This window comes from Cydia amplana, chromosome 10, assembly GCF_948474715.1.
Source record: "Cydia amplana chromosome 10, ilCydAmpl1.1, whole genome shotgun sequence".
NCBI classification, from domain to species: domain Eukaryota; kingdom Metazoa; phylum Arthropoda; class Insecta; order Lepidoptera; family Tortricidae; genus Cydia; species Cydia amplana.
Genome location: NC_086078.1, coordinates 11,682,179 through 11,699,332, shown reverse-complemented (window position 1 = coordinate 11,699,332; position 17,154 = coordinate 11,682,179). Strand labels below are relative to the sequence as shown.

The 17,154-nt window shown below is 37.6% G+C and overlaps 1 protein-coding gene across 1 annotated transcript; it reads right to left on the bottom strand.

Moving 5' to 3' along the window:
- Positions 1 to 5,597: 5,597 nt before the first annotated feature.
- Positions 5,598 to 6,941, bottom strand: LOC134651566 (putative nuclease HARBI1). Its single transcript, XM_063506671.1, has 3 exons — positions 6,718 to 6,941; positions 6,475 to 6,605; positions 5,598 to 5,884 (listed from the first exon to the last, which is right to left on the bottom strand). The coding sequence occupies exons 1-3, from the start codon at positions 6,904 to 6,906 to the stop codon at positions 5,674 to 5,676; spliced, it is 531 nt and encodes a 176-aa protein (XP_063362741.1). The 5' UTR covers positions 6,907 to 6,941; the 3' UTR covers positions 5,598 to 5,673.
- Between the last annotated feature and the right edge of the window lie 10,213 nt (positions 6,942 to 17,154).

The following is a 17,154-nucleotide window of genomic DNA, read 5'->3' as shown; positions in this document are numbered from 1 at the left end:
CCTAATGCTAAACCTCCGGCGTAATAGGCGTCAAATTTCATCCGTCACTCCCTTAATGTACGGTAGGTAAGCAGGTGCGTAGGTAAGCAGGTGCTCTCTCCGCTGTATGCTTCTTTCGAACCGATGACGAACCTGCTGCCCGCTGGCTCTGTCTCCAACCATACCCATTCCTCTCTAACGCCTGTCGTACATGCCGCAGCTCGCCTTGTATATATTGCGGATCACAGAGACGTAGAGCTCTGTTAATCGGTGCACGTGGGACTGACGACAGTGTGCGGTTCAATGTTAGTATGTCTCACAACAGTTTAAATTCGATGATTCTATTTTGTTTGATATTTTACAGTTAGTATTTCCCTTGTATTGGTATGGCGAAAAATTTTGTTTCACTCGGTGGCAAAATTTGTTTAACCCTCGTGCCTTGAAACCGTCGCAACGCTCAAGATTACATTTTCTTTTTTAATTTTTGAATCTTTCGCTTGCTCGGGTATTTTGCCCCCTTGTAAAACAAATAGGTAACTATTAATAGGTACAATTCTAGTATAGTTCGTTAACTTGGTTGTGATCAAATTTGGCAATGAGCTTCTTTATTTCAGCCGATGCACTGCGCAACAAAAAAGAATATTGTGCGAATATATGTCGAACCACCACTTATTCGCCAATGGTGAATACAGCGGGCCTCTCGGGGCAGCAGGGCATGAAGCCCAGTGGGCCAAACTAGCCCAAGAGCTGGGTAACTATGGGCCAAAAAAATCGGTACAGGCCTGGAAGGTGGTAAGTAATTACGGTGTAATTTATTATATTAGGGGGAAGTCCCCCAGTGGCCGACGCCTAAGCCTTTTGAAATGAATAAAAGTATTTGAAAAAATATATCGTTATTTATGAATTACTTTAAGTAGTAAACAAACTTTAGAATCGAAATAAAATAATACAAACGCAACTTCTACACAAACTTGTAAAAACGAAAACTAAAGTTTTGTGAAATAAAACGCACAGGCTTAAAATGGCCACTCATGGCAACTGGAGTAGGTACCTACTGCATCCAGTCTTTGTCATAGTCTCATCTCAACATACTACGAGAAGCTTCAACCAATCGCTGCCGTTTTCCCTCCTTTCTTAACTTCGCTCTTCACTTGTTTAACGGTAGCTGTCGCTGCCCGTGGCCTACCAGAGTGAAAGGTAATTGAGAGTTAAATTACGTTTGTGTTTATCACACATCACACATTTGTCCTTTTATTAAGATTAATACCGCAGATAGGCTAACAATACTACTAAATGTGTAGGTTTAAATATTAGCATATTTTTAATGTCAGACATGGCGCGACATAAGAAGGAAAACGAGGCAAAACAATGCGGCCGCAAACCGTGCTCGCGGAAGGACGGGCAATGTGGTGGAGGTGCCAGCGCTTAGTGAAGAGGACCAGCTGGTGTTATCAGCAATCGGGACAGCGAGCTCGGAGGGAGTGGGCCCTCGAGAAACTGGAATTGGGAATGTGATTAATTGAGTATAATATCTATATATGGTAAGGCTTACCTACAAAAACAAAAGAGAATCCATTGCTTACATACAATAAATAAATAAATATTGGAGGACATCTTACACAGATCAACCTGGCCCCAAACTAAGCAAAGCTTGTACTACGGGTACTAGGCGACGATATACATACTTATATAGATAAATACATACTTATATACATAGAAAACATCCATGACTCCGGAACAAATATTGGTGTTCATCACACAAATAAATGCCCTTACCGGGATTCGACCCCGGGACCATCGGCTTCGCAGGCAGGGTCACTACCCACTAGGCCAGACCTCAACTAATAATAATAATCCAGTAACTTTAGTTATAATTTTCAAATAAATAATAATAAATAATAAATAAATAAATCTTTATTGTTCAAAACATACATGCTACATAAATAATTTAGGGATTCCTTATTCTATAAAGTATCACTTCAAAGGATTGAGTGGCGATTTCCATAGATATGTAAAATTATGGCCTAAGCCAATGATTACAAATGTAAAAAAACAACTCTGCGTTTTAAAAGTATGAATATAATGTTTTCAGCCCTAAATTATATGAAAATGATAAACGAAACGACACAACCATTATTTGTTTGTAACCTATATAAAACTGTTTCTTTTTTGTTAGGTTTTAATAATTATCTTTTAAACTTGCATGTGCTGATGACCCCAGTTGACAGACTGCCTGCACTTTATCGCTGCTGGGTGCAGTGATACTACCTTAAATAGCATGGACTTCTTTGCGCCCTCGTCCACACCCATCGCCACTACTACGCATTCCTACGTCTCGCCGGCCAGCCCTGCATATTCCTTCCCTACTCTATCCGCACCTTTCATTTCCGCTCACCCTCCCACTCAGCCTATACGCCTTCCCCCTGCACGTGCAGCTCACGCTTCTTCATATGTTGCCCCCCGAGCCGCCACCCCTCCCCAGCTGGCTGTCCCGCAACATCACGCACTCCCACGCACAGCTCAACCAGAGCAGCCCGCCCGTCCTTCCGTCCGCAACCGTGCAGAGCCTGCTACAACCACAAATTTCGTGGAGATGCAGAAAGAACAAAACGGAATTTTAAAAGTAATTACACCCTTATACAGAATAAGCAAGAGTAAACTGACCGGAAACTGACGGTTGTCCCCTTTCATCTTAATGACTTTATTTTCACAGGACATACTACAACAGTTGGTCAAAAGGAACACTATTGAGGAACAAAAACTTCTAGCTTTAAGAGAACGCAATCGGATTTTGGCGAACAGGTAAGAGTTTTGACATAAACGCGAACTAATTTCTATAAGAAGATCTTTTTTTACTTCCAATATGATTTAAGTAAAGGTTACAGTTAATTTTGAAACAATGTCAAGTAATGCATAAAATTGTAGTGCTATTACATTTCGGGGATGAGCGAGTTTAGGTATTTTACGCGCTGCGGCAGGCCCCGCGAGCTCAGTACGCCGATCCGTTCCACCGCATTTTCCCTCGGTCGCACTACAATGATGGATTAAACATTCTTGATCCGATCGTGAAGCATATTGAAATCAACCATAACAACACTAACTGTACTTTAATATCAAAGTCCTAAAAATGTTATTTGGTACGAAAATACTAAATCCAGTGCAAATATACATACTTATGTAGGTCATTATTGTCTAATTCTCCTCACGGCGTAAGCGGCCGAACTTAATTTGTTAGCCAGTGTTCCTACATGAGGACTCCATTGTAGATTTTTGTCCAATGTTAAACCAAGAAACAGTGCTTGATCTACCATCTCTAAGCATTCATTATTCAAAAGTATTTTAGTATCGACTGGTTTAACATTCGGCATAGAAAATCTAATACATTTGGTTTTCTTAGCATTAAGAAGCAAATTATTCACAGTAAACCAGTTAACTACATCAACGAGTGTGCTGTTAATTACACTGTAATCGGAAGATTTACGATCAACCTTAAAAAGTAATGATGTGTCATCAGCAAAAAGGACTATTTCACAAAGATTTTCTACTATACATGGCAAATCATTTATATAAACCAAAAACAGGAATGGACCCAAAATAGAACCTTCTGGTACTCCTAATTGGACTACAGCTCCGCTAGACTGGGTTTTGTTTACAACAACTGTTTGTGTTCTATTGCTAAGGTAAGAAGACATAAAGTTTAGGGCATTTTCTGACAGATCATAGTGTTCTAATTTCAAAATGAGCGTTCCATGATCCACACAATCAAATGCTTTAGAAAGATCACATAATATGCCAATTGCATCACAAGAATTTTCCCAAATATTATAAATATGTTTAATGAGTACCGAAGCAGCATCGGTCGTGGAACGGCCCTAGGCCCCGTGGAACGGAACTAGGCGAAATAATCGTTTATTAATTGGGCACGTTTTTCCTGTGCCACCCTTAACAGAAGTCCGTTTTGCGGATAATGCATCCCACCTTGAGCAGCGTCTTCTTCAAATACTGCCTCTGGTTCTATTACTGGCAGAATTCTGGAACAAGGAAATACCTATATCAAAGAGAATTTAGTAAAGAGGCGTATTGTCAAAGTAAATTTTGTAGTCACAGTAAATTTACTGCCATCTTTAGACACATGATTAAAACTTGTAGAACGCCATTTGACTTTGAACCTTGTTCTTTCACTGATATGTGTTAAATTTGTGAAATTTCAAACACCTTTAAATGTTTTTTGCGGATGTATGCTGGTTTCCTCACGATGTTTTCCTTCATAGCTAACTGTAAAAATAAAATAGTTACAGGCCATCAAACAATAAATGTTTCAATTTACCCCCGTCTACCCTAGTCTAATTGTTGAGTAATTTTAATGTTTTTATAAAGTGTTATCCTCCTAAATCTTAAATGGGTCATTCTCAAAAAAATATGTCAGTGGTTTAATTACGCGACAACCGGACGGATAGAAAGATTCGAGTGATCATACAAGGGTTACTATATAGGTATTAGGTTCTTTAGTTTTGAGCAGCGGAGCCAAACCTTATTATTTGCGGTAGGCAAACCTTATTTTTTCTTGAACCTTTGTTTTAGTTCATTATGTGTACCTACCTACTACCTAGGTACAAGTACTGTATTTTAAAACATTTTTGTAACATACCTACTTGATTCTCTATGTAAATGCTAGAGCTCACTTACTTGTAATGCTCCATTATGTTATATAGTGTACAGCAAGCATAAATAATAGCCGAAGCCTTAGCCGGGCTATAATGGAGCACACGGTCGTGCCCCAGACAGCGGAATATATTTTTTAAGTATCCATTTGTTCTTTCTATTGTGTTTCGCACGCGGCAGTGCCAGGCCGTGAACCTTTGTTCCGGACTATTCGGGGCAGCGTTCATCACGGGCGTCATGAGCCATGGCTCAAGAGCGTACCCCGAATCACCTGAAATGTTTATATTTATATTTTATTTTGGTGTTCTACGTTTTCGGACATACCTATATATATTTTAGCACGCTAAGTTTACACCAACTAGTCAGTCTTGGCCGTGGCAATCGATGTAACCCTGCCGAAATATTACATGGTCACTTTACGAATTTAATTAATTAATTCATTCATTTACAATTTTTATTTATTTACAATTTATGTTTAGTATAAACTAAAACATTATAACAATGGTTATATTATATGTAATATCTTAATTATCTTCAAAATAACAAAATACTCGACCACCTATTTATATCCTAATTTAGTTGAATGAATATTAGGTGTTTTTTTATTAAATAACAGTAAGAACAGAAAGATAAAGGCTTTTATAAAAGATTAAACTTATGAAAAAATACTTATTTCCATGATAATACGAGTATATTATAACTTGCTGCTTACCCAGAAGAAAGTATTCTCCAATATGCTCGTTATGCAATCTTCGTAACTCGTCTTTTATTGAAGAATTATTGAAAATGAACGAGTCATGTACCCGGCCCGGAAACCTCGCATTCACCGACAGTATTTTGCAGTTAACGTCCGCGATCTAAAAACGTGTACTTAATTAAATAAGATGTTTACCAGTTATTTGTAACAAAACGTACCAGTCTGTGGTGAAGCAACGCTAATAGGGATTACTTTACTTTGGCGATCTTATGGTTTACAAGCAAACAAAATGCATTAGATTTATTCAAAATTATCAAATTATGATTTTGAAGTTATTATTTACATACCAACTGAACGTTGAGTGCATGATTTCCTTTTCTGTTTAAATACTGTACACCGTGTGGTAACGGAGGTGGAAATATTTTTACTTGGGTGCAGTCTACTGTACCCAAGATGTTAGCAACCCCATATGCCTCCTGAAAACCTCTGGCGATGGATTGCCGGGACTGCTCGTCTCCTGGGAAGAGTATCCATTTGTCCTTGAGTCTGTAAACAATCCACCACTTTAATGATTTGGTACCTTAGCTACATGTAGCTAATATTGAATAATACTTACATAAATATGGAAGTAATAACAAAAGTTAGGTATGATTATTATGCAATTAAATATTTTGAAACAATTCAAATTCCCTATAAAAGTACAAAATTAAAAAAAAGAAATTATAACACATTCAAGCCTAATAAATTTCTATTTCATACCTATACGGCTACCATCAGTTTGGCACTGACATAAACGCCGTCGAGAACGTAATTTACGTTCTATACATCTCGTTTGCACTAATATGCGAGTACGAGCGAGATGTATAGAAAGTAAATTACGTTCTCGATAGCGTAAATGTCAGTTTTGACACTGTCAGAGACTCATGGTACGGGCTCTAGTCCCCAAAATTCTGCGTAAGAAAAAAGATTTAATATGATGTTACTGACTGAGTCATTTTTGCGTTCCAATGTATCTGATTGTAGTGATTACGCCGTATAAAAGGAACATCATTATAGAAAAAATATCTCACTGCACTCTTATATTTTTACCTTGTTACCCCCTGTTTCAGTGGTGTTAAGTACCAAAATAGACATACCTTCTATTGACTGCAGTAACAAATTGGTCCAGGTACTTGCTGACAGTGGACTGAGCAATAGACAAGCCATGGTCTTGACCAGTTCCCCTTTGGTAACTACCGTCAGCCAATAGGTGCAGTGATGTTAGAACCTAAAACAAAGAGTTGTAAGTTGGTATGTCATTATTAAATAAGTATTATGATCAAGGTGGTGGTAAAAGTGACAATAATGATTTGAGGAATAGTGCAACATTATATCTTTACTTTAAGATGTGCCGGCAATCCATCGTCATGGTTAGGTTTGAGGTCGGCGTCGAGTTCGGCACACAAATAGAGTGCCAACTCTTTGCGCACTCTATATATGTGCCGAAACTCTTCGTTGGGCATATCAAAGGGGTTGCATATGTCCCTTATGGCCCGTCGCTGGATTTTCCTTTGTTGCTTTTCTTCCATGACAGCCGCGGCCAAGAAGAAGTGATATCTTGCCATTCCTACAAATAATGTAATGATATTGTTATATGGAAACAAATGGAGTTCAAATTGTACCTATATATTATATTGAAAAAAAAAACAGATACTTACTGATATTTAAGTAATTCCAAAAATAAATATTTTTCACCACTTTTAAAACACGAGAGCACCTTATCGTGACCCAGTGAGCACTACGATAAATTAATCAAAGGCTAGCCGTCAAAAATCGACTATATGTCTAATTATCCTACAAACGTAGCCATTTACCGTCTATCGCTGTCAAAGTGGACAAAACGGTATGAATGTTATAAAAATGTATAAATCTAGATAAGTGTCTTTTATATCATTTAACTTATCCACTTATCAACTAAGTTTAAGTTGGAAAAGTAGACAAATGACATATTATCCAACGACCATGTTATGCAGTTAATCATTTAACGACTATCGCTGTCAAAAGTGGAAAAGACGACAAATCAATAAAAACTGGATAAAATGTCAGTTTTATCACCATTTATACAGCTATATCATTTATACAGTCGACCATCATAGCCCTACAGGTAGTGTCTCGTTTGAAATATAGAAGTTCTTGTTACATACTTTACATACATACAAGTGTTTAAATAAGTACCTCACACGACGAATCAAATCTCACCATCAATATAAGACGGCACACTTATAATTTCACTCCCTATATTAATATCTTGAGTAAAAAAAGGTACCTATACGTCTTAAATTGATAAGCATAGTAACATGAAATACTCGTACCAAACTACCTTTTTTGTTCAAGTAGGCTTACCCATATTACACGAAACGACATTTCTGATTGCCTGGGTAAAGTACAGTCGATTGGCTAGGGCTTGCCAAAATGTGGGACGTTCCGTGACGGGCATCTGGTTTGGCGAATTAGTATAAATCCTGGCATAATATTGAATTAGGCAGTTTACTTTACCGCAAATGTAGGTTTTTCAGTCTTGATTTACATTCAATTACAAATGTTTCCTGCTTAACATACCTACGCAAAAATGTCGTTCCATGTATTTCAATTAAGTACACGGACATCCGCGATTATAAATTTAATGTATTATATCTTTAAGTAAATACCTACCTAACAATACCAATGTCGAGGCCAGATCATAGATTTTAATCATTTTCCTATCTTTAGCTCATTTATTAATTAAATGCAAATAAAACGGTTTGGGTATAATCAGACACATACTACCCAAAAATAGAACAATGCCCATATTTTAGAAATCTACTTACGTTGCTTTTAGTGATCTAATATGGCCTATTCTCAACTTTATGTCTAATTGGGCTTCGCCTTCGCCTTCGCTTTTTTGTAACTAATTCTGTAGTGGGCGTCCTAACGGTGACATCAATTCTGTTCAACACAAGTTTTTCGCTGAATAGCGACAATTATCCAACAATGAACTATTCTAATCATTATGATCACTTAAATTACTCATTCATTCAATTCTGACGAATGAATGAGCTAAATTACTTGAGGTTCAAAAGGGGTATGAATAATTTAGGTCGCAAACTTGTATGGTTCCGCAGCCTCAAGTTTTAAGTAATTAGAGCTCCTTGAATATGCCACGACAGGGACATTACTCCATTTCAAACCAATATAATGCCGAGCCCCGAAAAAAGGTAAACCACATATCGAGCGACGATATCACTTAAGAGAAAGACTTTCGATTGTTTTTACAAACTATGTGCTGGCCTGCATCTCTTACCGATGAACAGCTGCCAGGCGGGATCTAGTAATAAGATAGTAAAGAAAACTGACGAAAGGGTTTTATCTGCTCTGTCTGTTACTAGTTCGATGTAATATTCGAGTCACCTTCGTCACAGAATAAGTAATAGTATTATCATACAGAACGGCCACGCACCGCCCCGCCCCGACTCGGATTACCTCGCCCCGCGACTGGCCGCGGCATGAATCTGACGGACTTCTGGCATGCTCTCAGTAGAGCGACTTAGGTTAGGTACGCACACATACACAATGACGCGTGTACAGACGTGCCGCGCACACATATAAACGCAAATAATTTTTGATGTATGGCGTGTCCGCCCTGTGCCTTCGTGCGTAAGTAAACGTAACACGGAATATGTTGCGCCTTCTAACGCCTGGCATGATATGCATGAGGTTAGGGACTTGAGTTATTCAACTTGGTTGAAGTTTAATTGCCACGTACCTATACCTATGGAGCAAGATAAACTATATAAAATGCGCGCAGTTTTGAATTATTGCTTATAAACCATATTTAATTTATAAAAACAATATCATATACTTAATAAAAACTAAATACTCGTAAATGGCCCGGTAGATATCAAACGAAGCGCCACTTGCACTATCTCAATAACCTGGGGTTAACGCGTTAAACCGTTAACCCAGTGTTAAATTGTACTGGTAAGTGGTAACCATGGTAACTGCAGGTTTAACCGGGTAACACCGGGTTAGTGAATGGTACAAGTGGCCCTAAGAGTAATATCAAAGGTAGTAATTAGAACTTAAATAAGTTGTATATTTAGTCCGTGATGCTCACATGTAGTACGAACTGTATAAAGTTAATTGCGTGCTTGCACGATTCTTTCTTTAAGTATCACTAAAACGAACAGTCACATTAGCCGAAAGTACCTTAATCGTAATAGTTAAGCACCAAGATACTCGTACAACACTGCAATAAGGTTGCTTAGTTTAGATTTTTGTTTGTTTTTACTTTCATACAGAGTACTTGAAGACTCTTGAAGTGCTTAAATTAACCATACTTCGCCACCCGTCACCAATATAGCCTACTTGTTTTTTTTTATTCCGAAACTTCACAAAAACTTATTCCAAATTTTATTTTAATTACTAATTAACGCCTATGATACAAGTTTTAGTGAAATTATGATTTAATTCTAGTTAAGGCGAAGTTGTACTAAAGGCCAATTCAAGGATACGTATGCCGCTGTCAGAGGCTGCAAACTTAATTTATAAGCTGATAAATGTAGGATTAAGTAGACGTTAAGATTTATGTAGTATATATACAGAGCGACATCGTCACTCAGTGACAAAGCTCTTTCAATAAAGAAAAGAAACCCTTATTTTCAATAAACCGCAACATTGTAATAACACTACACTATTTCCACAACATGTTTTTACAGATTTCTTAGATGCTACCAAATTGCCAAAGTTTGTACAAAATGGTGTAAACACAAACGTTTGACTGTACCGATTGTAGAAATGTTGTTTATTTTGACAAACAGATTTATTTTACTAGGTACCTAACCCGGACATTAAAAAAACCGGCCAAGTGCGAGTCGGACTCGCGCAGGGAGGGTTCCGCACCATCAACAAAAAATAGAGCAAAACAAGCAAAAAAACGGTCACCCATCCAAGTACTGACCCCGCCCGACGTCGCTTAACTTCGGTCAAAAATCACGTTTGTTGTATGGGAGCCCCACTTAAATCTTTATTTTATTCCGTTTTTAGTATTTGTTGTTATAGCGGCAACAGAAATACATCATCTGTGAAAATTTCAACTTTCTAGCTATCACGGTTCGTGAGATACAGCCTGGTGACAGACGGACGGATGGACGGACGGACGGACGGACAGCGGAGTCTTAGTAATATGGTCCCGTTTTTACCCTTTGGGTACGGAACCCTAAAAACGGACTTTTTTTAAATTCGAGTGCGAATCCCGTAAAGTTTAACAAAAAAAATATACAAAGATTACAAAGGCACAGAATAAATAATAGTACAGAAGAATCACTCTCTAACACTGGTGGCAACAGCGCCACGCGCGGCTTATGGCTTTCCCCAAAATTGGGGCCGAACGGATGTACTTTTAGCTACCTGTAGCAAAGCGACGAAATCACGGAGTGAGACACGCCTGACAAAGGTAACTTTTAAATACTATTATGTTTTTTCTACTAAAAATAGTTTTCATCCTCATAAATCTATGAAAAACCCACTAATATGATTAAAAATGACATACAGTACTCGTTATTGCCATCGAGATATATATATATATACATATATATATATATATATATATATATATATATATATATAATATACCTATGGGTACTTGCCATTCTGCAAAATTATGTAAATAAAATACAAAAAAAAATTAATTTTTTTTTTATGAAATATTAACGAAATTCAGCAGAATGGTATGGGTGAGGGTAAATTACAATTTGTGAGAGATTTGAGTGAGAAAAAATCTTGGAAAATAATAATTTCTTACAAAAAGGCTTAAGAATGTAGACTAAGGCCCACTTGCACTATTCCACTAACCCAGGGTTAACCGGCTAAACATGAATTTACCATGGTTACCAGTACAATTTTACACTAACCTAGGTTAACGGTTTAACCGCTTAAGCACGGGTTAGTGGGATGGTGCAAGTGGGCCTTAGTGTAAGGCCTGAGTGGACGCTCGAAGCGGAGCGTTCGGCGGGGCGTGCAGCGTGGCGTCGGGGTCAGGAGTAATTTGAGCAGCGTGCACTAAGGCCGCTCCTATACGTTTGCATTTGTTTAACTTGCACGCCGCACGCCCCGCCCCGCTGCACGCCCAACTCGAGCGTCCACTCAGGCCTTACACTTAGTTTTACAGTCTGTCAACAGTGCCAACACAGTAAATTAAATAGAAACAAACAATTGAGAGCAGCCGAGCCGGTTCATTCTTCGTTTAAAATTTTAATGTTGAAGCCTAAATAATTATTAGCAGAAGGTTATAATTATAACAAAAGAATCTGGTGACCCTCGTTAACGACGAAAGTTTGGCCGATAGCGGCTATTTATTATAATTTAATGCCGACTTCCCGAAAAGTTTATAAGGACTCGAGCTTTGGCCGAAGTAATGTCTTAAACCGACTGGTAGAAAATTCTATAATGAGTGCTGAACCTGAAAGTTTGTATGATTGAATATTTATTTCTCACATAAAAACGGCAGTTCGACAAAATTCTTTAAAACTTTTACATACATAGTTAACTCTTTGCCAGATGTCACTTTAATACCTTCAATACCTTCATACTACTTGTATGTATGAATATAAAATTTTGGATAAGAGATATTTACCTGCATAGGTACATATAAACATCAAAGATATATTACATATTCGGTGATATCATGTCATTTAATAAAATTGAAATTAAATCCTAATTTTGAGTTCAAATTTCCGTTCATGATCAAATTTTCTAAGCTTTAATATGCAAATTACTATTTTATACTGGCAGCTTTTTTAGACGGATTCAAAACTGTAAGTTTCGGTTTCATGAAGCAATTTGGTAGGTAACTTTATTTAAGTTTTTTTGATTCAATTAAAATAGTTTTTACCAAATTATTGACCATCAATAATTTCAAAAGTGTATCACCAAACTAAGATTGAAAGTATATGAAATTTATGTAAACTTACCTACGCAAAACTTGCGAAAGTCTCGAGTCACTGCGAGAATCGCGAGTACGCGTTACGCGGTCAACGCGTGCGTCCTAGTCGGCGTCGGGACGACACTGGTTGATAAAACCACTGATAGCAGCCGGCTTCTATTTTCATTCCTAATTTCATGAAACCAGCGTAACATGACCTCGAGAGACGTTGCAACTATAAGTAAGCAATATAATGGTTCATATGGGATTTTGATTCCCTTGCTCAGGAATATGACTATCCTTAATGTATTACCATCGCTTTTCCCGCTTGCAATTTTGTTATTAACTTGAAGCAGCGTGATAATACAATTAATACCTACCTAGCTTACTTATGTATTACTTTCTCCCTTTTCCAGATAGCTCCTACCTGCTGCAAGGTCCTTCCGTGAGTACGACTAGTACAAGTTTAAAGTTGAAGGACTCTTTGTCTCGACCGCTTGCGATTGCGATTGCAGTTGCTTATGTCCATGGGCGACAATGACCGCTTCCCATCAGGCGGCTCGTCTGCTCGTTTGCAGACTATCACATAAAATAAAAAAAATATGTAAAGGTAATATTCGGATGGCGACTGCACCAGCGTTATTGTTGCAGTGTTTCTGAAACATTGCGTAAATTGCGTTGATATCGTTGCTGGATTACTGTCGCGATTAGAACATTCAATCTGTCACTCATTTTATCAAGGAAATTGACAGAGCCATCGCTGTACTAATAACGCCGTTGCAGTCGTCATTCGAATATTAAGAGAACTTTATGTATGAACTACCAATACGTGCCACTTGGCAGTTGGCTCCTATATTGAAGTCAAGCCTTTGGCATGTGTCGTTACTGATCCAATTAGTTCAATATGTGGGTTACATGTTAGGGCCATTTTGGCATCTTGTTAATCGTATCAAGTCATAAAAGTACCTATGTAAAGAAAGAATCCAAAGAACTTGGCTGAGAAACTAAAGCTTATTGGGATTAAATATATTAGAAACGGGTCACTCACGTATTTTAAGTCGAAAAACGCTCGACATGTTTCGCTTCGTAAAATACGTGAGTGACCCGTTTCTAATATATTTAATATGTCTTTGTCTCACGGAAGTTTTGTTATTAAAACTTATTGGGATTACTTAGTCCAGTTTTTTCAAGATATTTTCTTTTAGTAAAGAGCAACCGTTTGAATCAAATTCTTTTATTAACACACAGAACTAAAAAAAAAACAATATAATATAACTTACTACACTACACTAACTTACTTATGCTACAGGTAAAAAAAAATGGCCTAAATCCCTGTCAACGGGTAGGGCGCCCAGAAAGCTGGCCGTATTTCCTCGATTGGAAATAAATACTGCTTAAATTAAATAACAAATTATATTTGGTTCTTAAGTTTCAGAAGACTCATTTATATGGGCCGATAATTAAACCCACGACCTCTCGTTGGAAGCCAGCCGTACATCTTAGCGATTATATTATACTTATGCTACAGGTAAAAAAAAATGGCCTAAATCCCTGTCAACGGGTAGGGCGCCCAGAAAGCTGGCCGTATTTCCTCGATTGGAAATAAATACTGCTTAAATTAAATAACAAATTATATTTGGTTCTTAAGTTTCAGAAGACTCATTTATATGGGCCGATAATTAAACCCACGACCTCTCGTTGGAAGCCAGCCGTACATCTTAGCGATTGGCCACCAACGCTCGCTGGTTAAATATACTATCAAAAGAGATAAAAGTCCCCATTTCTTTTTCTGTTGACCAATAATGTGCAAGAACATGTTTAATATTCGCGCGACGTAATTGTGTGGCGTGATCAACCGTATTGCCTCATCCAAGTACTGGTATTATTATCGCTTACCGACGATCTAATGACCTATGAATATTTGCAGTAGATGTGTTCCCAAGTAAAAGTTACTTACTCATCACAAACATACGATATACATAACCTGTCCATGTTGGATAAACTCATATTTTTTTAACAACGGAACTAGTAATTGTGTTAAAATCCTGCACCAACAATTCAGCAGCTATCAGCACATACTTATGTATGACAAAACGTCAAGATCACTTATCAGTAGAGCGAAGTGTCCCGATCTAAAGGCCTTGCCTAAGCAGACGGTGTAAGCCACATTGACCTTATACTCATGCTTGAGGCGATACTCTTGGCAGGCTATAGGAATAACAGCCATGCTCAACAGCTCATTAGGGACAAAAGTACTTCCTACGCTCATAAGACAGTCATTCAGAAGATTGATATTAGGTACTAAATCTGGAACATCTGGGTTCCTAGATTCCTAATTTAGGAATAATATTGTCTGCGTTCAGCGGCAATAACCGATTCAGATTCAATGTCTAATCTTTCATCGTAATATTCTTTTAATTCTTCATTTCCACAGTGGCAAAGGAAGTCGTTATGAAACTTTCTTTGTCACTGTCTTATGGTATAAATACAAAATCAAATTAAGGCCTAACTATTTAAAAGTAACCTTGTTTTTCTATCCCAGTATATATCTCTGCTAAAACGATACATGAAATAACAAAGGACATGACTTCGGTTGGCATAACTTGTCCAACGGACAACATATTACTTCTGTAGAATGCAGCGCGTGAGCATGACGTTGAATTGAGGTGCTCAGAAGTCAAACGCAGCCGATATGTTCCAAAAATTCAAGAGGCGTGCCTCGCGTCGTCAAGGAATAAGTAGGTAAAACATAAGCCATCCTTCAGATACCTTAAAAGTACAGGTAACTAATACATAAGCCGTCATAAATCAGAAGAGCGGGTAATGGAGGTTAACAAGATGAAACGACGCGTTTAATCCAATCTGCCACGAACCATTTGCAGCTGGCTTAATGGGGGCCTACATTATCGATGCAAAAGACCTACATTTTTATTCATGGAAAAGGTGTCAGACACGATTAACTTAACGGTTCTATACTAGGAGTATTATTGATTTGAATAACACTAAACTAGTGCAAAGGCTATGCCCCTAAGGGCAACTCCACAACGAGTGATTTTGCGCTGTTCTCTATGAATCTAGAGATTGTCGCGATCGTAACCAGACCGTTGGCGATGGTCCATCTTGTTGGGGGTCTTTTCCTGTTGCATCTTCCAGTTTGCAGTCTCCACTCGAGAATTTACTGCCTTAACCTGTCGAATCCCACGATATGACGTCACCATAAGCGTTCTGGCTCATATATGAGCCGTGGGAGCTGACAGATTAATGGCCATCGGTAATCTTGGTGAAAGTAGAAGCGGGGTCCACTTAGGCAAATTTAACGGAATACTAAAATTAATAAAGTCCGGGCCTATCGCAAGCATGAAACTTAATTTACTGCTGCATTATCTTCCTGTAATCATAACATAATGTTCCAATTCAGGGATTATCGGAAAAAAATATATCGTAGCTTCATCGTATCTTATTAAAAGTAATAAATTGATTTAAAATAATGGTCATAATTACATGAAAGCAAAATGATAGCAGTTTTTAGGGTTCCGTAGCCAAATGGCAAAAAACGGAACCCTTATAGATTCGTCATGTCTGTCTGTCTGTCTGTCCGTCTGTCCGTCTGTCCGTCTGTCCGTCTGTCTGTCCGTCCGTATGTCACAGCCACTTTTCTCCGAAACTATAAGAACTATACTGTTGAAACTTGGTAAGTAGATGTATTCTGTGAACCGCATTAAGATTTTCACACAAAAATAGAAAAAAAACAATAAATTTTTGGGGTTCCCCATACTTCGAACTGAAACTCAAAATTTTTTTTTTCATCAAACCCATACGTGTGGGGTATCTATGGATAGGTCTTCAAAAATGATATTAAGGTTTCTAATATCATTTTTTTCTAAACTGAATAGTTTGCGCGAGAGACACGTCCAAAGTGGTAAAATGTGTGTCCCCCCCCCCTGTAACTTCTAAAATAAGAGAATGATAAAACTAAAAAAAATATATGATGTACATTACCATGTAAACTTCCACCGAAAATTGGTTTGAACGAGATCTGGTAAGTAGTTTTTTTTTATACGTCATAAATCGCCTAAATACGGAACCCTTCATGGGCGAGTCCGACTCGCACTTGGCCGCTTTTTTTTTAATACCTGCATGTTTTGCAATGTAGATATATCGTCAGAAAAATTATAACCATGATATACCATGATTAGAAGTACATACATATATTTGTTCGATAAATTAGTCTCTCTTACCTACTTATATCTAGATACGACCGGTACCTACGTAGTTTAGACACCACATTTTAGTGGCTGACAAGAATTTGGCAGGACCTTATCTCTGACCACGACCCGACTGTTTGCCAATAGCAATGACTGGTAGAATAAAGACAGTCAATCTATGTGCAGAGTTGTATTTTTCATCATTGTTGTGTATCAAGAGTAACCAATCTATTTTTGCGCAGCCCCCTTAATTTTTGTAGGTGACAAACAAAACAAAGTATTTTTTCTTCTATTAACCAATTGCTAGTAATATCAATTTATTTACATAAAACATATATACAGTGGTACTACTAAGCTAAATATAAACTAACTTAAATCTATAAAGGGGTTTTGCCTACAGGTTGAAAAATATTTTGTAGACATTGCCTCATAGCAACAAAGGTCTCAGTACTTTGTAGGTAGATATACCTACTACATTTTCCACTACAAACTTGCGAATTGTGAGTAGGAATGTCTGTAATTCTTTTTTATTTTTCAATAACATAATCAGAAGAAGAATTTGGAGCATCTAAATTGTCCAAAAATTTCTTAATTTAAACGTTAGCTATATTCGGACGCTCAGAAAAAAAATGGCAAACATTTTCAATAAAAGGAAAACAGGTATAACGTAAAAT